General features: G+C 40.1%; 1 protein-coding gene across 1 annotated transcript in view; it reads right to left on the bottom strand.

The window, feature by feature from the left end:
* The window catches only part of creg2 (cellular repressor of E1A-stimulated genes 2), a 28,893-nt gene extending 9,207 nt beyond the window's left edge, over window positions 1–19,686 (bottom strand). The window contains exons 1-2 of the mRNA XM_052026005.1: window positions 19,164–19,686; window positions 3,680–3,849 (exon numbers count right to left, since the gene is read on the bottom strand). Coding sequence (XP_051881965.1) covers window positions 3,680–3,849; window positions 19,164–19,634 — 641 coding nt within the window. The 5' untranslated portion in view covers window positions 19,635–19,686. The remainder of the gene's footprint in view (window positions 1–3,679; window positions 3,850–19,163) is intronic.
* Window positions 19,687–25,133: the final 5,447 nt, after the last annotated feature.

The raw sequence follows: 25,133 nt of genomic DNA, 5'->3' as shown, positions 1-25,133 counted from the left end.
AGTCATCATCTTCAGCCCCAAATACCAATCTCCCTCCCAATGACTCCAAATTCCTCCCAATGACTTTGCTGTTCTAGTCAAGACTAGGTTTCCACACAAAGAATCATGTTTCAAAGTGCAAAGCATCATCTGTCTCTACCCTTTCCTCAGCCAATCTCATGCTGAACCCTTCAGACATCCCTTTAACTCGTATAGATTTGATTCTAAACCTCTTCTTGAAGGACTACCATACACTAAAAGACTCTACTATTTTTTATGGCACCAATACCACATGTTTGTCACACCCATAATAAGAACATAAGAAATAGAAACAGGAGTAGGCCAATTGGCTCCTCGCACCTGCTCAGCCATTCATTGAGATCATGGATGATCTTTCAGCTCAATGCACTTTTCCTGCATGAACCCCATATTCCTTGATTTCCTTAACAACCAAGTCCGACTCAATGACTGAGCCTCCACAGCCCTTTTAGGTGGAGAATTTTATAGATTCAGTCCCCCCTGTATGCAAAAAAATTCTTCTCGTCTCATTTCTGTATGGCTTCCACCATATTTTGTGACTATGACCCTTTGCTCTAACCACCCTGGCCAGGGGAAACATTGTACAGACATAAGAGACTGCACAGATGCTGTAATCTGGAGCAAAAATAAATTGCTGGAGGGACTCAGCGGGTCGAGCAGCATCTGTGGAGGCAAAGGGATAGATAACATTTTCTGACACAGGGTCTCAACATGAAACATCATCTATCCATTTGCCTCCACAGAAGATGCATGACCCACTGAGTTCCTCCAGCAGTTTGTCTTTAGCCAGGGAAACACTGTACCTGACTTACTCTGTCAGGCCATGTAAAAAATGTTGTATGGTTCAGTGCAATTACCTTTCATTCATCTAAACTCAAGAGGACATAGAACCAATCTTTTTAATTTCTCCTCGTAAGGCAATTCCTCCTTCACAGGAATCAATCCAGTATACCTTTGCTGCATTCCATCTATCAGAAATCTATCTTTAGGCAGTGAAGTCAATTTTATACACAATATTCCTAAAGTGATCTCACTAAGCACATACATAATTTCAAGAAGATAGCTTCACTCCTGTATTCAAATCCTCTTGCAATAAATGGCCATTGTGCCATTTTCCTTCCTAACTGCTTGCTGTACCTACACATTCAAAGCTGTGTACAAGGACATCCATGTCCCTCTGATCACCAACCATGTTCAGTCTCTGGCCATTTTAAAAATTATTCCAGGTTTCAATTTCTTTATACTGAAGTGGATGACCTCACATTTGTCTTCGTAATATTCCATGTGCCGTGTCTTCACCCATTCGCTTAGCCAATCAATATCCTCTTGAAGTTTCTCTTCACCCTCCTCACAACTCACACCACCAACAGCTCTGTACCACGGATCTACCTTAGCTCACAGTACAATATCTTAAGTGTATCCATTGTGTTTAAATACTTCAATGTCATCAGCTCTCCATCTCTGGACACTGCACTGACTGGCTTTGTTTGCTGTGTTTTCATTTAACAAAGTTCAATTCCCTGGGATCTGCTCTCCTCCCCACCTGCTCCTCTTCCTGGCCAACCTTGTCACCCTATCTAATTGATCTATGAAGTAACATGGATACATATTTACATGTTAAAGGTACCATAAAGGGGAAGGTATTGGTTCTGATGTATTCTTTAAATGTAATATACAAGTTTTTTTTTTACAAATTATGATTCTATTCTCTCACCAAATTCCTGTTAAATGAAACAAAAAATAATCACATCTTTCTGAACTTATTATAGATTCTGCTATTTGAAGTATGGGAGTAGCAATCACAGATAATGTACAGTATTACTAGGTTGCTGAATGGATGCTAAGTTTTCCCTTAAAGGCAGATTAAATGTTAACAAAAATATCAAAGTCATAAAATTGGTACATCCTTGTTTAATAAGTCACCATCCTTTAGGATACATTGATATTCACTGCCACTTACTAGAAAGCATTTGCCTTTTCCCTTGGGTGAGCACTGTTAAAGGCCGCAGGCTTCCAATGGAAATTAAGGGAATGGGGTTGTTGGGGGTGGGTGTGTGGAAATGAAACGAGGCAGGGAAATGAAGGGACAGATACATCACTGGGTGTTGGGGGAGAGAGAGGTTTAAATGATGCCTGAGCCATGGAGCCACCACACTGGACCAGAGCTGAGAGTATCAGGATCAGCCAAGGACCACAATTAGCCACAGGAGGGGCTGGAGCCAACAATCAGCCACAATCAAGCTGAGGGTTGTGATCAGGTTGGGGATGAGCCAGGAGCTGCAAATGGGGCAAGGCCCACAATCATACCTCCTGCTGCAATGGCAGACATTTTTCATGTAATAAAATTTACAGTAGAATCAGTAGGCAATTCATAATAGAATGATGATGTCCCAACCATGTCTTTTTAATTCACACAGTATGCTATTTGCTAAGGGTGTCAGTCATGACCTGTTGATTCAATTTCTCTCCTTAAGTAATTCACAGGCCCAAGCAGTCTGATGATGAACAATGGGGAAATGACAACAGCGTTAGGGTGAATTATGAAACAAAGTCCTTGATTAATTTCTCAATAGGAAATAGGGAATGAATGCAAAGACTTCAAAACATGCTTTTTAAAATTTAGAGGCAGATGGATTTTGTTTAGTCCTGTTTTCAATAATTAGTTCCAGCTCCGAGTTGCATTGAAAGCCAACGGTGGACAGGGTGTGTAGTAGACAGTTTTGTTTTTCGTCATGAAGAGAACCAGACCATTTTATGTCCAGGATGTGTTTAAATATAGCTAAGAAGTCCTCGTGCTGAGCTGACCAGTAGGTTGGGCTGGGAGAGGAAGCGTGGGCTGGTGGTTGGTGAGGAATCTTGTGGGATCCTGAGTTACATAAAAATCTCCCTTAGAGATTTCTGAGTTTTTAAAGACCACTAATTAGGCTTCCAAACTGCCTGGTACTATGAGAGCGACAAACATTTTGCGCAATTTTACCAGAAAATTACAATTTTAGAGGAACTTGACTACCTTTTTTGAGAAACCTCAGAATAACGCTACAGGCCTGCATGATCCTGGGTGTTAGTGAGGCTGGGGAAGTTTCATCCCTCCCACCCAGCCCCACCCTCTCATATATCAGCCAGCATCTGAATATTACCTAGAACAGGACTGAAAATTCTTACATATTTGGTCATTGTAATCTCCCCAGAGCTCGTTGGTTTAACTGCAGTTTTCCTCTGACAAGTTAACGCAACCTCCTTGATACTGGTTAAAGAGATATTGGAAACAGTTGAACTGTAACAACAACAACATTTTACTTCTTAAACTCACTCTTAGGCTGTGAGAATGCTGTAACTTATTTCCCAGCTCTGTTTCATTAAATAAAACTGAAAGCAGTTAAGAGTCAACCAGAACAGTTTCTGGACTGGAATTACTTAGAGATTAAATTGGTTCATCTTAAGGTTCTCTTTTCTCTGAAGCCTTTTGAAAATGTAATAGTGTTACATTCAATGCCATTCCATGTTTGCCCTGGTGATAACCCTCAAAAAGTTCCAGGAAGTTAGTTGACTCTCTTTCCCAAATAGAAATGTCTTTATTGGAATTTATGAAGAGAAACGGAAGTCTATCCCATTAGTTTAAGATATAAATTAATCTGTTTAACAGGGAAAGAGTTGGACCTACCTGCAGTAATTTGGCTCAGTTTCTGACAATGTTAAAGAAGCACTGGGATTGTTCATCAGATCTGTAGCTGTTCTGTCTGCTCGACTGACACAGAAGAATGGAACACCAGTACTGTTGTCTGGGGAGCCATCGCTGATCGATAAAATGTTTCCGAATGGCAGTCCTTTTATCTAGAAACAAGTTTTCATCTGTGTTATGTTCCGAGAAAAGATTCATTCTTAAGTCAACACTGCAGTAACCATTCTGGTTTGGTTGCCTGGTGTCTGATGCAGCAGTTATCTCATCACTGTTCTACATCACCAGTAGAAATTACCAATAGCAGCTTGCTTTTATGTCATTAACAGAAAAAAGATTTCCAAAGCACTTCATGGAGATTTAGGGAAAACCAATGGAAGCTGTTGAGAATACAGGGCATGCAAAAGTTTGGGCACCCATGGTCAAAATTTTAGTTACTGTGAATAGCTAAGCAAGTAAAAGGTGACCTGATTTCCAAAAGGCATAAAGTTACAGATGACACATTTATTTAATATTTTAAGCAAGATTACTTTTTTATTTCCATCTTTTACAGTTTCAAAATAACAAAAAAGGAGAAGGGCCCGAAGCAAAAATTTGGGCACCCTGCATGGTCAGTACTTAGTAACACCCCTTTGGCAAGTATCACAGCTTGTAAATGCTTTCTGTAGCCAGCTAAGAGTCTTTCAATTCTTGTTTGGGGGATTTTCGCCCATTCTTCCTTGCAAAAGGCTTCTAGTTCTGTGAGATTCTTGGGCCGTCTTGCATGCACTGCTCTTTTGAGGTCTATCCACAGATTTTCGATGATGTTTAGGTCAGGGGACTGTGAAGGCCACGGCAAAACCTTCAGCTTGTGCCTCTTGAGGTAGTCCATTGTGGATTTTAAGGTGTGTTTAGGATCGTTATCCTGTTGTAGAAGCCATCCTCTTTTCATCTTCAGCTTTTTTACAGACGGTGTGATGTTTGCTTCCAGAATTTGCTGGTATTTAATTGAATTCATTCTTCCCCATGCCACTGGCTGCAATATAAGCCCAAAGCATGATCGATCCACCCCCGGGCTTAACAGTTGGAGAAGTGTTCTTTTCATGAAATTCTGCACCCTTTTTTCTCCAAACATACCTTTGCTCATTGCTGCCAAAAAGTTCTATTTTAACTTCATCAGTCCACAGGACTTGTTTCCAAAATGCATCAGGCTTGTTTAGGTGTTCCTTTGCAAACTTCTGACGCTGAATTTTGTGGTGTGGACGCAGGAAAGGTTTTCTTCTGATGATTCTTCCATGAAGGTCATATTTGTGCAGGTGTCGCTGCACAGTAGAACAGTGCACCACCACTCCAGAGTCTGCTAAATCTTCCTGAAGGTCTTTTGCAGTCAAACGGGGGTTTTGATTTACCTTTCTAGCAATTCTACGAGCAGTTCTCTTGGAGAGTTTTCTTGGTCTTCCAGACCTCAACTTGACCTCCACCGTTCCTGTTAACTGCCATTTCTTAATTACATTACGAACTGAGGAAACGGCTACCTGAAAACGCTTTGCTATCTTCTTGGAACCTTCTCCTGCTTTGTGGGCATCATTTATTTTAATTTTCAGAGTGCTTGGCAGCTGCTTAGGGGAGCCCATGGCTGCTGATTGTTGGGACAAGGTTTGAGGAGTCAGGGTATTTATAAAGCTTTGAAATTAGCATCACCTGGCCTTTCCTAACGATGACTGTGAACAAGCCATAGCCCTAACAAGCTAATAAAGGTCTGAGACCTTGGTAAAAGTTATCTGAGAGCTCAAATCTCTTGGGGTGCCCAAACTTTTGCATGGTGCTCCTTTTTTTCACTCTAAAATTGTACAAAACAAAAATAATACACTAATCTTGCTTAAAATGTTGAAAAGAATGTTTCATCTTTAACTTTATGACTTCTAGAGATCAGTTCATCTTCTACTCACTTAACTATTCACAGTAACAGAAATTTTGACCAGGGGTGCCCAAACTTTTGCATGCCACTGTATGCTGTTCAAAACATCGTGCTTTTAGAACAGATTTGAAAGGGTGCTGTACAAAATAAATTCCCGAACAGGAGCTATAAGTTGTTGATGGTACAACTTGCAATGTTGGTGCTAAAGAAGAGCTTTTCACCAGACCCCAGGCACTCTCACAACTCCCCTTTCTCCAACACGTTCTTCATCACACCAGACAGCAATTACACCAATTGTTGTTCTTACCACACACATACACTAGATGTCTTCCTTATGCGCTCTATATTTTCCTTTCATTTACTGCCATTTACAGGTCAAAATAGCAAACAAAATAATAAGCAGGGTAAGACCAAGGCGAAAGGAGGAGCAAGTGGGAAACCATTTAAATCCAGCAAGCAGTAGAAACAAATAGACCTACATGAATTGAAAGGAATAGCCCATTTGCAGCTAAGAGTAGTACTGAACAGAATTTCTGACAATTATGTATAACCTACATTAATCAGAAGGACAAATTCAGCTAACTTTACTACTTGAAGTTAGATTGTGAAATATGTCTGCCTCCTAATGCCATCCAAAGAAATTTTTCTTCTCTTCAGGGCTCTAATACAGTTGACAAGTCCTAAAGAAGACAACTGGGAGGGAGGCAGAAACACTCAGTGGATCAGGCAGCATCAGTAGAAAGTAAAACAGAATTACGGAGACCGAGCAGGACAGCCCCTCGGAGAAAGCACAATTATGTGCTCCATTCGTACCAAACAGTAAAACAGAAATTCACATCAAATCTGGATTAGGAAGTGAAGTTTTTTGGTTTGCTGGTGGTGCACAAGCTACTGGAAGACTTTTAAGTTCTACAAACTTAACCAGAAGTATAGAGGCATCAGGTAGTGTTATGTTTGTTCTTCATCAAGAGACAAACTTCGCGTGGGTTTAACACCTGAATATTTTTATTAACCAACACCAGAGTGGCTTGATTTCCCTCTCTTTTTACAGCCACTTCCTGTTCCCCGTGTGACCCCTTGCATTATCTACTGGGAACTGTAGTTCTTTATTATAACTACATAATAATACATAATATCACAGGTAGCAGCTTGTATTGTGTCATTTCACATGGCAACACTATTCTGCAATGTAACACAGAGAGTCAGTCACTTCCAGGAACATGTTGGCCAAACTCTCACAACAGCCGTTCATGTCTGTGCTCTAGCTCTGGTGGAAGTTTACGTGGCTGCCATGCAGATTCTGCACCCCAATCTCTTTTCCTGGATTATTGAATATGGTGAGTTCCAGAGCAGGAAAATGTGGCACAGAGGATGTGGTTGATATTGCCAAAACTCATTCACTCACCACCAATAACTATAATGTGACCTGAAAACCAGCCAGACTAGACAATGCTGTCAAAGGTACAGAACTCTGCAGCCAGCACCATTTAGCTTCCACCACACACCATCTGATGTGAATTTCTCAGTCTGCAGAAGGACTGATCTTCTGAAAATTCAAGGAAACAGAGGCTCCATCTGTTAATTGTGTGACATAGTTCGTGCCTCCTGCAACTTCCACCCAACCCTCTCCCAACCCCCTGTGCATTTCCCTCCTGTGTGGCATGGGAATAGAGAAAAATTGAGTGGGAGGACTACAGAGCATTAAAAAAGCAACTTGATTGAATTTGAATTGGAAAATGCATCTGAGTAATGTAGTTTGAAAACAAAATCAGACTCAGGTGTAATGTTCCCAAAAAGAAAAATCCTGCTTTTGGTATCCTGCCCTCACACAAGTCAAACCACAATTCATCACATCAAGACAGCAGCAGGGATGAAAACTAGGATTAAAATATTATACCTGGGCATTTTGATGTTACGCAGTTCTGCTATAGTAATACCATACCTCAATGTGTTGCTGTTGTATTTTGTATTATTGGCTAGGCTGAGCCTAATTAATCAAGTTTTGCAGAATACATAGGCCATAATCAAGGTTTTAAAACTGACTCCAAATTTCAGCTATGAACAGATTGCAAGAGGACAGGAGTGAACATTTCCTTTCCTGTGCCCATAACAAGAGCTTTAGGTGGTCAGTGGGTTGGACAGCTGGACACAACATATGGCTCTGTCCAGATTCAAGCTGCAGAAAGCAGTGTTGAATAAATTAGCTAATCACGAACATGAATCAGTTCGTATATCGACAAATGCAAGTGCTGCAGAAAGGATTAAAATTTTTAGCAGTTAATCATGGCAAACATGAGGCATTTAAGATTGAAGGCTTAGCAATGGTTTTGACTTATTTGGTTGTTTCTCAATTAAAATTCAGCTCCACTCATAACTTGGTCTGAGTGGCAATAGGAGACCAATTAGTAGCTTTTTTTTGGGCTCTATAATTTTGTGGAATTGTACAGCAGGGCATTGTACAGCTTGGCATGCTGTACAGTAAAGTTCTGATAACCCAGCATCCGATTGTTCAGAAATCCTGATGGTCCAGCAACCAGCTCATTCACTGGTCATTCATGTGAGCCAGGGGCCCAGAGCAAAAATAAACAATCTAACAACCAAATGTCACAGTGATGATCCGTAGCAATATCATTCCAATCATGAATGATGTGGGCAAAAGTGAGTGCAAAGGACAGCTCAGGTCTTTGCTTGTGCTATCTATTGAGACGTATCAAAGGGATGATCACAATCAGTCCTTTTCTGTGATCTTTAGCATTATAGATACCAGAGTCCAGCCATTTCAGGGCTGTAATATTTAGAAACAGAGAATGTGGTGCACCTGGCACCAGAACTAGCTATTCTCTTCACCATGCTCTGCAAATGTCTCTGATATTAAGACAGCCTCAGAAGAATATTTGTTGAATCTGACCAAATGAAAGGTCAGATTCAATAGCACCATCATGGCAAGTTCTGGGAGTGCAGGTTCCTTTGTCCAGATTGGACCTATCAAAACCATGACGACAAGAGCAAAACAAACCGCGTAACAAGCAATGAGTGGCCCACCTACTGACCCATCAAAGCATCTCCAGTGACTCAAGAACTGTGGAAAACAGCCTACTTTTCTGGAATGGTACAGCTGTAATAGTAGCCTAGAAGCTCAACATCATCCAGAGCTTTTCTCTGCCACAAGACTCAATACTCACTGTCCACACCATCAATGCAGCATTTATAATCTACAGGTTGCAATTCACCAAAGTTACTTTCATAACACCTTCCCCTCCTACAATATCTACCAAGAAGCATAAGAGTACAATGCCATGGGAACGCCATCACTTGCAAGTGCCCCTCTTGGACAGGTCAAACTGAATTAGCCAGTTATTACTGATCTTCATGCTGGGTCACTACACTGGAATTCCTTGCTAACACCATCATCACAAGGACTGTGATCATTCAAGAGGGCGCAATAGCACTTTCAAAAGATTACAAGCAATTGCTCTAAATACGTTCATACTCAGGACAGCACACTGCAAACAAATAATTTAAAAAAACCTGCATGACTCCAATTGGACACTCTGTCTAAAGCTTTTAAAGTGAGGGTGAGGTTACATAGCTTCTGCTAAAATTAATAAAAAGGAGGCCAGATTTTAATTCCACGTGTCGGCAATTCCCACTTTTGTTTTCAGGTTTCAGGAGGCATGTTAAGTCCTCATCATATGCAAGTGAGAGCTTCATATATATTTGAGAAAAACAAATGGCTGGAGGAACTCAGTGGGTCAAGCAGCATCTGTGGAGGCAAATGGATAGTCAACGTTTCGGGTTGTGACCCTGTATCAGGATCGACCTAAAACATTCACTATCTCTTTACCTCCACAGATACTACTTGGCCCACAGAGTTCCACCAGCAGTTTGTTTTTTTGCTCCAGATTCCAGCATCTGCAATCTCTTGTGTCTCCTATGTATTTGCAAAGTTGGTGCTCAATGGTGTCACCTAACCACAACCAAGTCAACTGTGGTGGACTGGAACAAAGACCAGCTAAGACAATTCATTTTATTTAAAGTTATCCTTGTACGCATGGAGAAGCAGGAGTAACTGAGCCTTTCCTGATCTGGCTTCCTTTCCTCTCCAGGATTCACCCGGAACCTTTCCCTATCACTTGCCAGGAACCATTTCCTTGAAATAAACCAAGGACATAGATCTGTAGAAACACTAGCAAAACAATTTATAAAGAAATCGGTCAGGCCCAATGAAACTGGGATAATAGGAAAATGAGGAATGGACCTGCAATTTACATACTCAAGAGCAAAGAATAGAGCAATGGACCACACAGCTTACAAGATAACGTGGTAATCAGGAAAGAGTTGGAATACATTCTGACTCTGAAAACAGACCAAAAATGTTGTATCAGAAATAATTTCCTTATTTGTATTCCTAGGGGATCAATCCTATTTTCTCAGAGATTGAATCTCATGTAGGTAAAATTTAACAACTCAGAGTTAGTCATCAGACAGCTCTTCTTAATGTGACCTCCTAAAGCATTAGTTTTACATTATTGAGCCAGTGAGTTGTGCATTACTATTTTGTGCCATAGGGTATAATTTTGTGTTTAACAGAATGCTGCTATTTTCTGCAAGCGTAGTTAACGGTAGTGTTCTGTCCTACATGTGGACCTGTTTATCATATCAAGGCTTTGACAAATGTTCAGACTTAGACTGCTCTTGGTACTGTCAAGTATTTTAATACCTCCATCACATAATAAAATAAAATGTAAGCAAATAAGATAGAACTGTTAATGCATTATGTTTAAGGACATCAATCAATTGTATAGTACAAGTTGTCAAGTTTTTTTCAACTATTCAGCTAACCTGCCATAAATCATTGAAAACAATGGCACACTGTTGACAAACTATTTATAGTATCTAGTTTTCAAATGGATGTTAGCCAGTGTATGTGACATTGGGAATGAAAGGTAATAATCTAATGAACTAATTACAATATTTCACAAAGGAGTACTTAAAATCAAAAATTTCACAAAAGGATGTTGCAATCTGCATGGACCCCTAATTGTTGTCTGTAAGGAGATGTCTAAACAATGCATCCCACTGTTAGCCTAATCATATTCTACACTAATAAGTTGCTCAAGGTCACGATAAAATAAATAGCAACCAGGGTTGAACAAACACCTAACCATGAATTCAGATATAACTGAGCATACCAATGCTCTATTCTTGTGTAATATTTAACTTGAAACATAAACAATGCTCACAAAAAAATGCCTGTGGAAATCAGTGCTGCAACAATCAATTCAAATGTCATGTGGAGAAAGTACAATATCAAATTTCACTGTAAAACATAAGGAATTTTTTTGTTAAATATATTTTTACAATTTTGATGTTTGTCTATATTTAATGCTGTATGTATATTTCTCACTGCACAATTAGGGATTAATACCTGCATGAACCTGGAAATCTGTATATATTAGATCTGATTGCCCCCATTTATATTATTTATCCATTATACAGTATCATGGTGATTCAACATAAAGGGATGGAACATATGTTTGTGGCTATGGTACTCCATGTTATGAGTTCGAAGCTTCAAGCATTCTGTTCACTGTCCCCATGAACAGAATGAAGGTCTAATCATCCTTGATTGCTCTTGTGTACCTCCATGTGGCCTTATATGGAATAAATGGACAGTGAGCAGTTTATTTTATTCAGTAATGACTTGTCCTTTACTACTCCTTTCACAACTTGACATTCTAAGGTATTTTTAGGATGTAGTTACTGTTGAGAGATAGAAAACACAGCAGCCAAGTCACACACAGCAAGCTTCCACAAACAGCAAAGGGATGATGAACAGTCATCTTGAGAGATGCATTCACAAGCATACTAGGGATAAGTCCCATGATTTGAAGTATCAACATGGGATCTTTTATGTGCACCTAAGAGAGCAGGTGAAGCCTCAGTTTAACGTCTCACCTGAAAGTTGGCACCTCCACTGATATCTCCATATTTCCTTACAACAGAGAGAGGGCATTTCAGCACATCAAGTCTATGCCAGTTTACAAAGCAATCCAATTCCCCTACTAATTTTTTCTTAGCCTGTTCTCCACACGTTCCCATCAGCTGCCCCCAAATTCGAGCACTAACCTACTCACTAGAGGCAATTTACTGGTTAAATACGAACCCACATATCCTGGGGATGTGGTAGCACCCAGGGGAACCCCATCTGCTTGCAGGGACAATATGCAAACTCCACACAGAGGAGGTCAGGATTGAACCCAGATCGCTGGAGCTGTGAGGCAGCAGCGCTCTTGATTGTGTCATTTTGCCTTCCACTGTATTACACCGGACCTTCAACCTAGACTTGTGTAGCCAAGTTTCTGTCTTGGGATTTGAAACCACATGTTTGGCTACATAATGGGCCAGAATTTGCCATTGTAATGATGGCAAAAACTATTTGCATATGCCCTTATTACATCACTAAACTGACAATAAGTTCTGTATTTATCAAAAAGCATAGTTCAATGCAGAAATCACTGTCAGTGATTCAGTCCTCCTGCATAGATGGGCTGCTTGCAATCTTCTCCAACAGAATCAAGAGAAAGCACTTAAATTGATGTGAACTTAAGCTATTTAAGAATTTGTTTCACTATGAAATATCATGAAACTCTTATAAGATATCGATAGATATTTACTTATTAGTCACACGTACATCAAAACACAGTGAAATGCATCTTTTTGCGTTACTGAGAATGTGCTGGGGGCAGCCCGCAAGTAAGCGCCACTCTCCCGGTGCCAACGTAGCATGCCCACAACTTCCTAACCCATACGTCTTTGGAATGTGGGAGGAAACCCATGCAGACACGGGGAGAATGTGCAAACTCCTTACAGAAAGCAGCAGGAATTGAACCTGGATCACTGACACTGTAATAGCGTTACACTAATCGCTACACTACCGTGATTGGATGCATGTGATCTAAGTGAGCATTCAATGGAAAATTAGCCATAATTACTACTGAGCAAACCAAAAACAGTTCTTATAATCCACCTACATAAAATTAATACATTTTGAAGCTTCAGTTTCATTCATTAATTTATATCTCAGCATCTACCTAAATCATATATTTATATTCTAATTATTATTTAGTGGCCTTTTAAATGATTAAAACATTTGTTAAAAATTATCCTTTTCTCTCCTACTTTGCTGTGTGATAATTTTTTTATGTGATTGCCTGTTCAGCACAACACTAGGGGTCCTTATGAACTAAAGCATGGTAGCAGTGGGTGTTGGAAAAGTAGCAGTGCATAGAGATCACCAGACCTTTGGGAACTGCTTTCTTCATGGCATGTACCAACTTCCATTGCTTTGCCACGGGTCATAAAGTCTGGACTGACATTCACTATGGAGAGACTCAAAGCACAGAAAAGTATAATAAATTTAAAAATGAATTTAAAAACAATATCCATCTGTCATAATTTATTTTGAAAAATATAATCTTTTTATAATGCTTTGAACCAGGATAATAAAACACAATAAAAGTTCTAATAAAGGGTGTATCCAAAACCTTACTTTGTTCTTTCCATTGACAAATGACCTGCAGGATAAATCTGATCCCACCACTGACCACCCTAACTCTTTATATACTGGCTATTTCCCCCCTCTATCTTTCAGTCCAGATGATGGGTCTTCACCTGAAATGTCAACTGTCCATTTCCCTCCACAGATGCTGCCTGACCTGCTCAGTTGCTCCAGCATTTTGTGTGTTACTCTATCTCTCTATTCTGACAGAAGGCATCACTAACAGAATAAACAAGTAATGGCAAACATTTAAAGAAATATTTTACAATTATCAATTAAAGTACATTCAATTGAAAAATAAGGTGAGAGGAAAAGTGATTGATCTTTAGTTAATGTTAGAACATTAAGGGAAGGGACTGAAACGTTGCCAAGAAATGTAGTACATTTGACAGGAGCATTTTAGAACAAGCCATGGACGATCAAAAATGAGAGAAATGATAGAATATCAGGAAAGAGAATAAAGATTAAAAGTGCATAGAGGTAAAGGTAATAAAATTTGTAGTGGGAACGAAAGAAACCACTTAAAGCACGGAACAAATAGTTGGCATGCACAATATAATGCAAAATGCACAAAAAAAACTGAAGTGGTGGAGAACCAAGAAGAGTGTGGTGACCTGCCGTCCAGTAGCGCTTACATCCGCCGTAATGAAGTGCTTTGAGAGGTTGGTTATGGCGCAAATCAACTCCTGCCTCAGAGATGACCTAGATCTTCTCCGATTTGCCTACTGCCACAACAGGTAAACAGCAGATGTGATTTCTCTGGCTCTTCGCTTTGCTCTGGACCATCTGGACAACAGGAACTACAGCTGGATGTTCAACACAATCATCCCATCCAAACTCATCATCAAGCTTCAAGACCTGGGCCTCTGTACCTCCTTCAGCAACTGGATCCTTGACTTCCTCATCGGCAGACCTCAGTCAGTGAGGATTGGTAACAACATCTCTTCCTCGCTGATAATCAACACAGGTACACCTCAAGGCTGCGTGCTTAGTCACCTGCTCTAACTCTCTATACCACGATTGTGCGGCTAAGCACAGCTCCGATGCTATCTTCAAATTCACCGACGGCACTACTGTTAGACGAATCACAGGTGGCGATGAGTCGGTTTACTGGAGTGAAATTGGACACATGGTTGAGTGGTGCCTCTCACTCAATGTCAGCAAAACTAAAAAGCTGATTGTTGACTTCAGGAAGGGAAAGGAGGACAAATATGTGCCAATCTACATTGGGGATCAGCGGCGGAGAGAGTCAGCAGCTTTAAATTCCTTGGTGTTAACATATTGGATGACCTGTCCTGGGCCCAGCACATAGATGCAACCATAAGGAAAGCACACCAGCACCTTTACTTTCTTAGGAGGTTAAGGAGGTTCGGCTTGTCACTGAACACTCAAACTTCTACAGATATACTGTTGAAAGTATCCTGACTGCTTGCATCATGGTATGGAAAGGCAATTCGAACATGCAGGAACATAAGAAGCTGCAGAGAGTAGTGGACTCTGCCCAATGCATCACGGGCACATCCATCCCCACCATCAGTAGTATCTACAGGAGGCACTGCCTCAAGAAGGCAACATCAAAGATCCCCACAGTCCATGCCATCTTTTTGCAGCCACCATCAGACAGGAGGTACAGAAGGCTGAAGTCGCACACCACCAGGTTCAAGAACAGCTACTTCTCTTCAACCATTCAGTTCTTGAACCAACTGGCAAAACCCTATTCACCACCACAGTTTAGCAACACTATGGTCACTCTGGTCACTTTGCACTAAAATGGACTTTGTTTTGTTTCATTCTAATTGTGTTTTTCTTGAAAAAATTGTGTATAATTTATGTTTTTCCTGTGAATGTTGCTATGTGATGCTATGTGCCTGTGATGCTGCTGCAAGTAAGTTTTTCATTGCACCTTTCAATATGTACTTGTGCATATGACAATAAACTTGACTTTGATTTTGACTTTGACCAAGAGTATAATGATAGTGAAGAACTTGAAGTAATTAAAATTATTAAAGAAAAAGTCCTGAAGAAATTAAAGGGACTAAAAGTCAACAAATCCCTAGACCTGACCAAATGTTCCAAAGAAGGTGCCTGTTGAGAAAGTGGATGCGTTAGTAACAATGCACCAAAGTTTTCCAGTTTCTAGAATCATCCCAGCAGATTGGAAGGTAGCAAATGCACTACCACTACTCATGAATGGAGGGAGAGAAATAGAATTACAGGCCAATTACCTTGTTGTAAGTTTTCAGACAAACGTCAGAATCCATTTTTAAGAACCTTTCTACAGGGCACTTTAAAAACCACACTACTATTGTGCAGAGTTAAAGTAGCTTTATGAAAGGAAAATCATGTATTGCAATTCTAATATCTATGATAATTAGTAGGGAGATGGTGGACATAGCTTGTCAAAAAGTATTTGATCAAGAACCACATGAAAGTTTGATACATTAAAATAAGGATTCATAAAGTTATGGATAATACATCAGCATGGATAGAAAAATGGTCATTTGACAAATAAAGAGTAGGAATAACTTGTCTTTTATTAGGTAGGCAAGTTGTTACTAGAGTGGCACAGAGAACAATCCTCAGCTACTTACAATCACAGACCTAAATGAAAGGCAGATGGTAATATATCCTAAGTTTGCTGGTGATACAAAACTAGGTAGAAATTGTGACGTGAAGGGTTCACAAATGAGTATGGCAGGTTAAACGAGTTTGCAAGAGGCAGATGGAATAAAATGTGAGAAAATACAAGGTTACTCGCTTTAGTCGGATGAAGAGGAAAATGAGATATTTCTCAAATAACAACTGTTAAATGTTGGTGCAGTGGTTCATAAAACACTTAGGAAGATAATGGTATGTAAACCCTTCTTCAAGGAAGATGGAGAATAAAACACCTTGGTGTAATTGTACAAGGCTTTAGTAAAATTGCACTTGGAATACTGTGTTCAATTTCAGTCTCTAGCTAAGAAAGAATATAGAGAACTGGCCTTGAAATTGGCGCAGCATAGATTCATTTGGTTAATTCTTGGGATGGGGATGTTATCTTACGAGCAGAGATTTTTTTTAACTAATCATTTGTCAAATGGTGGACATCAGCAAGGCCAGCAATTAATGCCCATTTCAAATTGCCCTTGAGAAGGTGGTATGAGCTTCTTGAACTTCTGAAGTCCCTCTAATGAAGGTAATTCTACATTGCTGTTAGGTAGAGTTCCAGAATTTAGGCCCAGCATCAATGAAGGCTTGGCCACATATTTCCAAGGCAGGATGGTGTGATTTAGAGGGGAATCTGCAGGTGGTGATGTATCAATGGTCCTGCCATCCTTCATGGTGATAGATTTGAGAGGTGCTGTCAGAGTTTTTCATTGACACAAGTTGCAGCTACCATGCAATAGTGGAGGAGGGAATGAATGCTTCTGGTGACGGATGGGGTGCTAATCAGGCAGGCTCTTTTGTCAAAGAATGGTGTTGAGTTTTGTACATTGTTGCAAGTGCACTCACCAAGGCAAGTGGAGAGGATTCCATCAAGCTTCTGATTCATGACATGCAGATGGTGGAAGACTATGGGTTAACAGGAGGTGAGACCCTCATTACAGGATGCCAAGCTTCTGCCTGCTCAAATTTTGGCTGGCCTAATTTGAGTTTCTGGTCAATGGTAACCCTCAGGATGTTTATGATAAATGACTCAGCAATGGTAATGCCATTAAATGTCATGAATAAGCAATTAAGACTCTCTTTTGTTGTAGATAGCATTTTGTGGACTTATCAGAGCATGCATGAATATTGTCTCAGTCTTGATGCATGCAGGCAGGGACTGATTCATTTGTTGAGTTGTTGCAAATGGAATTAAACATTTTGCAATTATCATCAAACATCTGCACTTCTGACCATATTATAGAAGGAAGATTACTGAGGAAGCAGCTGAAGATGGTTGGGTCTAGGACGTTGTCCTGAGGAGTTCTTGCAGTGAACAAGTTGTGACCTCTAACAACCACAATCATCTTCCTTTCTGCGAGGTATGACTCCGACTATGGTACTATTTTCCTTCTGATGCCTTTGACTTGGGTTTTACCAGGGGTTCTTGATACCACACTCAGTCAAATGTTGCCTGGATGTCAAGGTTAGTCACTCTCACCTCACCTCACCTCTGGAATTCAGCTCATTGGCTTATGTGTAGATCAAGGCTGTGATGAGGTCTGGAGCCGAGTGACCCTGGCAAAACCCAGAAAGGGCATCATTGAGTAGTTATTTGGTGTGTGAGTGCTGCTTGATAGCATAACTTTGTTAATGTTTGAGAGTAGACTGATTGGGTGATAATTAGCTAGATTGGAATTGTCCTGCTTTTTGTGAACAGGTCATTCCTGGGCAATTTTCCACATTGTCAGGGAGAAGCCAGTGTTGTGATGGTACTGGAACAGCTTGTCCAGAGCAAAACTAGTTCTTGGCTGCAGGTTTTCAGTATGACAGCCAGGATGTTGTCTGGTCCCATGGACTTTGATGCATACTGTGGTGTCAGGACTGCTTTCTTGGAAATGGTGTGAAATGAACTGAAATTGGCTGAGATCAACTTGTGATGATGGGGATCTCAAAAAGAAGCTGAGATGGGTCACTTCTGGTTGAACATGGTTGTAAATGTTTCAGCCTGGTCTTCAGCACACACATGCTGGACCCCACCATTGTTGAGGACAGAGATGTTCTTGGAACCAAGAGGTTAAAATTAGTAGGATTGGACCAAGACTCATTGCAATTTATCCTTGCCAGAGGTAATCTTACTGAAACAAAATTAGATTCTATGAGAGACTGACAGGGTAAATGATGACAGACTGTTTGCTCAGGTTGCAACTCAAGATAGGAGTTTGGAGAAAGAAAATTCGTTACTCAGAGGGCTGTAAATCTTTAGAATTCAGTACCTGTAAATTGGGAATGTTGAGAATTTTCAAAACCACTTAAGAAACAAAAGCAGGAGTGAGTCATTTGACCCTTCGCGCCTGCTCCACCATTCAATAAGATCACAGCTGTTCTTTTACATCAGGGTCACCTTCCCGCACTATCCCTCCATTCCTTTGATAGATCTGTAGATATTAATCTGGCTGATATTGATAGATTTTTAGACAGTTGGAGATCACCGAGAAAGTGGACATTGATAAAGTATCAGCCATCAAGGAGCCAAATGGCCTACTTATGCTTCATTCTTACATAAATGGGAGATTCTCTCTCTATAGCTGGAGCACGCAGCCTTAGATTTTGAGTCAGCAAGGTGAGTTCTCAGGTATGACATACCCAGGTCCTTTGTTTGATCCTCCCTGCTAACAGATCCTTTGTTATGCAGTCAAGGTAGCTAATGGTCCAATAAATAGTCCAAACATTTCTTTATTTACCAGCTTCAACTCCATAGTGGTCTCATTAATCTTCAGCCAGAAATTAATGTTTAAAAGCCACCTTCAATTTTATACATGCTAGCAGGTCGCACTTGTCTCACGCTGTTTATGAAAACCATTACTCCACATGTTAAACGAATGAGATGGCCAAGAAAAGTCTTTCATATACACCAAACTATCTCCAAGTGATAATGCTTTTCCCTGGTATAAAACACTGAAATCCCTCTCTCCCCAGTGAGGAGTACATCCAACTTTTCCCCCAACATAATATAGTTGTACTTAAGATTATTGACCTCTGTATCTGCTTTTGATTGTTGTGATTCAGCCTTCCATACTTAACAATCTGTTAAAACAATCTTTTTAACCATGCATAATTCTCCTGCGAACCGCACAATGTTAGGAACCTGTAGCTTTTTTTGCTTGCAAGCTGGGTAACAATACTCAACCAAACAGTGTTGCTCAGTTCACTCAGCATTATTCAAGGAGAGGAAACAATCTTTCAAAGTTATCGAACTTTGCCGCAGCGTGGTCACGGCAGTGTCTATCAGCATGGTCTATTTCACTTTGAAACCCAGTGCAATGCAGCCCTACATCTGCTCAGCATGAAAGGGTGCAAGAGGGGTGGGGTGTTGCCTCTACCTTGTCCAGGGTGGAGAAAGTGGCCAGGAAGCCCCAGTTACTGGAGTGGAGCAGGTGGCGGGCGATCCGTGCTCTCCCCCGCTGAGGCGGCTCGGGGGGTGGCTGTCCGACCCCCTTCACACTCAACCCATCTCTGCGGTAGGAGAACATCCTGGAGGGGAAGCCGAGCGCCTCTTTGTGACTCTGCAGCCTGGCAACGGCCCTGGACTCTCCGATGCCGTCCTGCTGCGGTTGCTGCTGCTGCTGGTAGACGGCGGCGGGGTAGGAGGCTTTCCAGATGCTGCCGCCGCTGCTGCTGCTCTGGAAGAGCCGGTTGGGCAGTACTTCGCCGTCCTCCTCGTCGATTTCGGTGGACACCGTCTCCTCCTGGTTAGTGACTGCCCAGGACACGGAGTTGACGATCACATAGCTGCGGCTGCGGCGCACCATCCAAGCCAGCAAGACCACTGTAAACAGAGACAATGCGGTCATGGCTCCTGCCCGCTGGTAAACAGCTTCTCAATAAACACCAAAAAAATACCGCTTCCTCCCCCTCTCCCAGCACCGTTCTACTTCAAAGCACCACCATCTGGTGGCGAATGCAAGGCGCACTCTCGCTTCTTCCAGCCTGGAGTCTTTCATTGGCAGCGTCTCTTACTCAAAACAGGAAAGAATTATAATTAGAGAATTTTTGTGATCAAAATGTACACGCCAACTTTTCCTTTTTTGTTGCCATCCATTGGCAAACATTCTATCTGATATCAACCTGCAAAGAAATCAACGAATGAGACAAATTTCCTCTATCAAAAGGATAGTGAACGGGAATGTTAAGTGCATAGGAATAGTTTCAGTGTAATGTGGTTATCCTTTCCAGGTTAGGTAAGATTTTTTAAAGTGCAAAAACAGATAGGATTTAGGTTAATTCTTGATGTAGCTGGAGGGAAGGTTGTGAGTTTAGGGTCGTGTCACACATAGTTTGGAAACGTTAACTGAAAGTCTATCATCACTTTTTATGCCCATGGTCGTTTAGTGGTTCAAATGTGGCATCACCAGCCTTTAAATTAGTACATCCAGCGAAGATTGACCTCCTTTCAGCAGCGAAGATTGACCTCCTATCAGCTGGTCTATAATTAAAAATAGGGATATCGACTAATTCCAGCTCATTATGGAGTTTCAGCGTAGATTTTTGAAGAGTGACTAAAGTAGTGGATATGGGAATGTCTATGGATCTTAGTTGGACCTCCAGCAGGTATTCAATGAGGCCCATTACTGGCGATGTTAGATAAACTCAAAGGACGTGAAATTGAGGGCTGGTTATTTAAAGGGGTTAGGAATTTGGATGAATTACAAGAAAGATGCAGAAAAAATTGGCAGGTAGCTTTGATGGATTTAACAGTGTCCAGGATGGATCTGTGTTGGTACCTCAACTATTCAGTATATTCACTAATAACATAAACAATGGGATAGAGAGCTACTTATCCAAATTTGTTGATGATACAAAGACAGCTGACATTGTAAACTGTGCAGGTGGAAGCATAAAAATACACGGCTATTAGTAGAAAATATGAATGGGATATTATGGGTTAATGGATTTAGATTCCAATAATTGTGAGGGCATCCATTTTGATATTAGAGAGGAGAGATCAGAGTACTTTCTAACTGATATAAAATTAGAAACAGTGGTGGTTCTCAAGGAGATATCAATGCACATAGATGATTAAAATATCATAGATCAAAATATCAGAAAGTCTAATGAAATACTGGCCTTTCTCTCTCGAAGACTAAAATACTAAGAGCTTGAAGTTATGCTCTAGCTACTTAAGATCCTGGTTAGACCACACCTACCCTGCTGTGTTTAAGTTCTGGGTATACAGCATAGTTTTACCTGATTGATACTTGGAATTCAATGGCTAAGTTGTGAGAAGGAATTACACAGGCTACAGTTATAGTCTCTGGAAGTTAGAAAATTAAGAGGCGTTTTGATTGAAGTTTTCAAGGTCTTAAGAGGAACTGAAAGAGATAAACCATTTCCCCATTTTGGAGAATTTGAGACTAGGTGACAGAGCCCAAAAATCAGAGCCAGGTCTTATAGGAGCAAAGCAAGGAAACACTTCTCCATGGAAAGTATGGTAGGATTAGAACTCCTTTTCACAAATATTAATCAATACTAGTCGAATCATTAATTTTAAATCTGAAGTTGACATATTGTTGTTATCAAAGCTATTAAGGGATATGGAGAGAAGGAAGGAATAAATTACAGGTCAGCATGATATTAAATGGTAGAAGATGCTCTATGACCTGAATAGTATGTCTTTATTCCCAAAGCAAAATACTGCTGATCCTGGGAAAATTCACCAGATCAAGTAACAGATCAGGTGAGAGAGAAACAGAGTTAATAACTTGGATTGATGTTCCTGTGGCCAGGTAATCCCATAATTGCATGACAGACATTCATTCTTCATTCATAGTGAATGAGCATTGGAAAAAGTTTTGAAGGATGTCAAAATAAATTAAGATTAAGATATCCTTATTTGCCACATGTACATCGAAACACACAGAAATTATGGTTGATTTTTCTCCCATGGCTTGAACCACCTAGTTCAGCACAAACTAGGAATTTCATCCTGGCCTTCTGGTCTATTTTGCACCAGTAATTCACCAGGCAGTGCCATTTACCAAACAGGTTCTAATTCATACTGTTAGCAATCAGTCATTATTAAAATAATTAAAAATAAGAAGAGTTTATGTAATAAATTATTTATTGTTTTCTTCAATTAACATGCTATACAAAATCATTTTGTTTACACTCAGCTTTTAAGTTAGAAAAAAACTCCTATTTTAAAATTATATTTATGGGCAGAGCTGTGATAAATGGATCAATTGCTGCATCATGCCTGAATAATTGACTTTTCATTCTGCATCATAGAAAGCTGATGTACTGAATTACATTGCAATGTCTCCTCCTCCCCACCCTGATTCTCCATACCTAAGCTCTATTTCTGATCAAACAAGCAAACATTTGTAAATTATATTACATAAAGTCAACAATGGTATATTTTTTTTAAAGTTAAATCTCCAGAGATGGTCACACTCAAACATTAGTGTAAGTTATAAAGTTATAACTGAATCACTGTATCCATGAGCAAAACATCCTACAGTAATGCTATTTTGGTTCTTTGAAAATCTTCTTTGTATGTAATATGAACTAGTAATTTACATTTGCATGTTATGAGCAACCTTTTGCTGCATCCTGGAAGTGTGGATTTCAAATGTCTGACCATTCTTTAAAGAGATAACCGCTTTCTTCCCCAATGACAGATTAAGCTTAAGGGTACTTTTACTTGGCTCATCTTCAACCAAAACTTGAATGAACTGTAAGAAATAATCACAAGGTTTAAAGCATCGTAGCTTTTTAAGCATTCTACAGATAATTATTAACAATGACAAGAGAATGAATTATACTTTTCTGTCCATAATCCATTTACCTTTTGCCCTCATTTTCAATCCCATATTTATGTGTTGAGTCACTGGTGCACAGAATCATCATATTTTATGAAATTTGCCATTGAGTAGGACCTGCAAGCAAATGCCCCAAAGCACTTCAAGAAAGTATTGGGAAAAGATATGCTGCTGAGCCAAAGCAAGAAATATTAGGAGGGATGGCTGAAGTCTACTTTAAAAAGTTGGATTGTTAAGAACGATGGAGAAATTGAGGGATTTAGGTAGGAAATTCAGAATGTGGTGCCTTAGCAACAGATAGTAAAACTGCCAAGGATAAGGTAAAGGGTGAGAGGTGCATCAGAGGCTTGAATCAGAGGAATGGAGATTTTGGGAGCCGACACAAGGAAATGTTTCAGAACTGGAGGAGTCTGCGTTGAAAGGAAGAGTTAAGGAGATGGACAGCTTTAAACACAAGTGTGAGAATTTTAAATTTGGAATATAGGGAACCAAGATGCACTGCGGGTGAGCCAGCAAAGGAATGATGAGTGAGTGGAACTTGGTATGGGATAGGAGTTGAACTGCAGGTTTTTAAATGAGTTGAAATTTACAGTTGTGAAGAAGGGATAATGGCCTGGAAAGCTTTGGAATAGTTGTATCTGGAGGTCTCAAAGCCATTGGTGAATGCTTCAGAGGTTAAACCTGAGGCAGGCTATGTTGCAGATGTGGAAGAAGGCATCCTAATGTGATTGAGGGATGAGTCAGGAGACTCAGCCTGAGATAAAAAAAATGCAGAGTTTGTGAACCTTCAACCTGTAGTGATAGTCAGGGATGTGTGTGAAGTTTTGTGGTAGGAACTACACAATGGATACAGTGTTCCCAGTGTTTGGCTGGAGGAAGCTAGTTTATCCACTGTTATCTATTCAAACCTGCAGGCTTACAGTATGCAGACAGTGGGAAGATTGGAAATGATGGCGAGGTAAAGACCAATGACTTTAGGAGAATTGGAGAAGCTGATCACCACCAGCCTCCCCCATCAACCAAAGTGGATGATCTCAGAAAGCAGTATATACTGTACATAAGGAAGGGATGAAGGATGGATATGTAGAAGTTGTCGTTGCTCTGTCAGTGCCAGATAGAAAGGAGGTGAAGGCTGCTAAGCAGGACAGCAGAAAAAAGATAGTGAAGGAGAATGATTTTGTTGACTGTGTCAAAGGCTCAAGATATGTAAAGGAGGGGACATCATACACCTTGATCATAGACACAAAGAATGTTACCTGTGACTTTGATTCAGGTTGTTTTGGTATTTGGAACAACATGATGAGGGTGTGAAAGAGAGGGGAAGGGAGGTTGAAGAAAGGGCTATTTACAATAGCATCATAGAGGCCAGGAATGGAATGACCAGTTTGGCGGGAAGAAAGAAGAGTGGATATCTCAGGGAAAACTTGGGCTGGGGAAGGGGAAATTGAACATTATTGTTTCAAGAAAAGAAGCAAGAAGAATGGAACAGGAGAACTGTTTGAAGAAGGAGAAGCAGCAGAAAAAAGGACTGCAACAGTGTTTGTAGGGCAGGTAGTTAATGATTCTAGACATGCTGAGAGACTTCACTGAGGGCAACTATACAGCTGTGCCATTAACTGTGAGCCAGGTTCCAATCAAAGCTAGAATGTTGATAGGGTTATCCTCTACAAAGCTGGGGATAGAAAAAGTCTTGTTTATGTGAATGGACATGCCAAAGGCCAATAAAAAGAGAAAACAATGATAAATAAATCCACTGGAAGAGCTCACAAGCATAGTTTTAGGTTATGGTTATTACTTTTCACATAAAGATAAAAATAATTGACTGAACTTGCTGACATTGCAAAATATTTGTGTGTGTGTGTGTGTGTGTGTGTGTGTGTGTGTATTGGGTTAAGGAATGCATCAGTGGAAATGGTGAAATATGAATCAAAATACAAGTCTGAATCAATCCAAAGGGGTTAAAATTTATTTCCACATTATAATATGGTGTTTTCAAAATGCTTAAATTAAAACAATTAAGTTAGTACTAATTTTGGATTATATTCAAAACTCATAACCTTCTATATAATAACACTGAGTTTGTGATAAAATCTGATAGAGCAAACAATAACAGCACGAATTGATTTGGTGACATAAAGTTAAGGACAGCAAATAAATTACTGGTCAAATTCTGCTGTATGTGATGAACAAACTGGAATATCTGTTCATTTGTCCTTATCTGCACTCATCTACAATTCCTCAATCTGAATAGTTCATGATACGTGCATTATAGAGCAAATCATGTTGTTTGAATGACAATAACTTGAAATATAAAAATTCATGTAAGGACAAATGCTGGAAGGAAGGGAAATGTAGAATTTTTGAAAGCATTGATCAAAAAGGTCATAGCCTTGACATTGCAGACACCCGTGGTTGGTATCCAATCCATGAAGCTGCATCACACAAAACATTAAAATGCTTGAGGCTTTTACTACATACAGCTTTGTTGACATCAGGTTTAGAATTTAAAACTTTTGAAGGTGATTCCATTCC

Source organism: Pristis pectinata, chromosome 11, assembly GCF_009764475.1.
Source record: "Pristis pectinata isolate sPriPec2 chromosome 11, sPriPec2.1.pri, whole genome shotgun sequence".
Lineage (NCBI taxonomy): Eukaryota > Metazoa > Chordata > Chondrichthyes > Rhinopristiformes > Pristidae > Pristis > Pristis pectinata.
The sequence above is the reverse complement of the archived record's forward strand: the minus strand, read 5'-3'. Positions and strand labels throughout refer to the sequence as shown.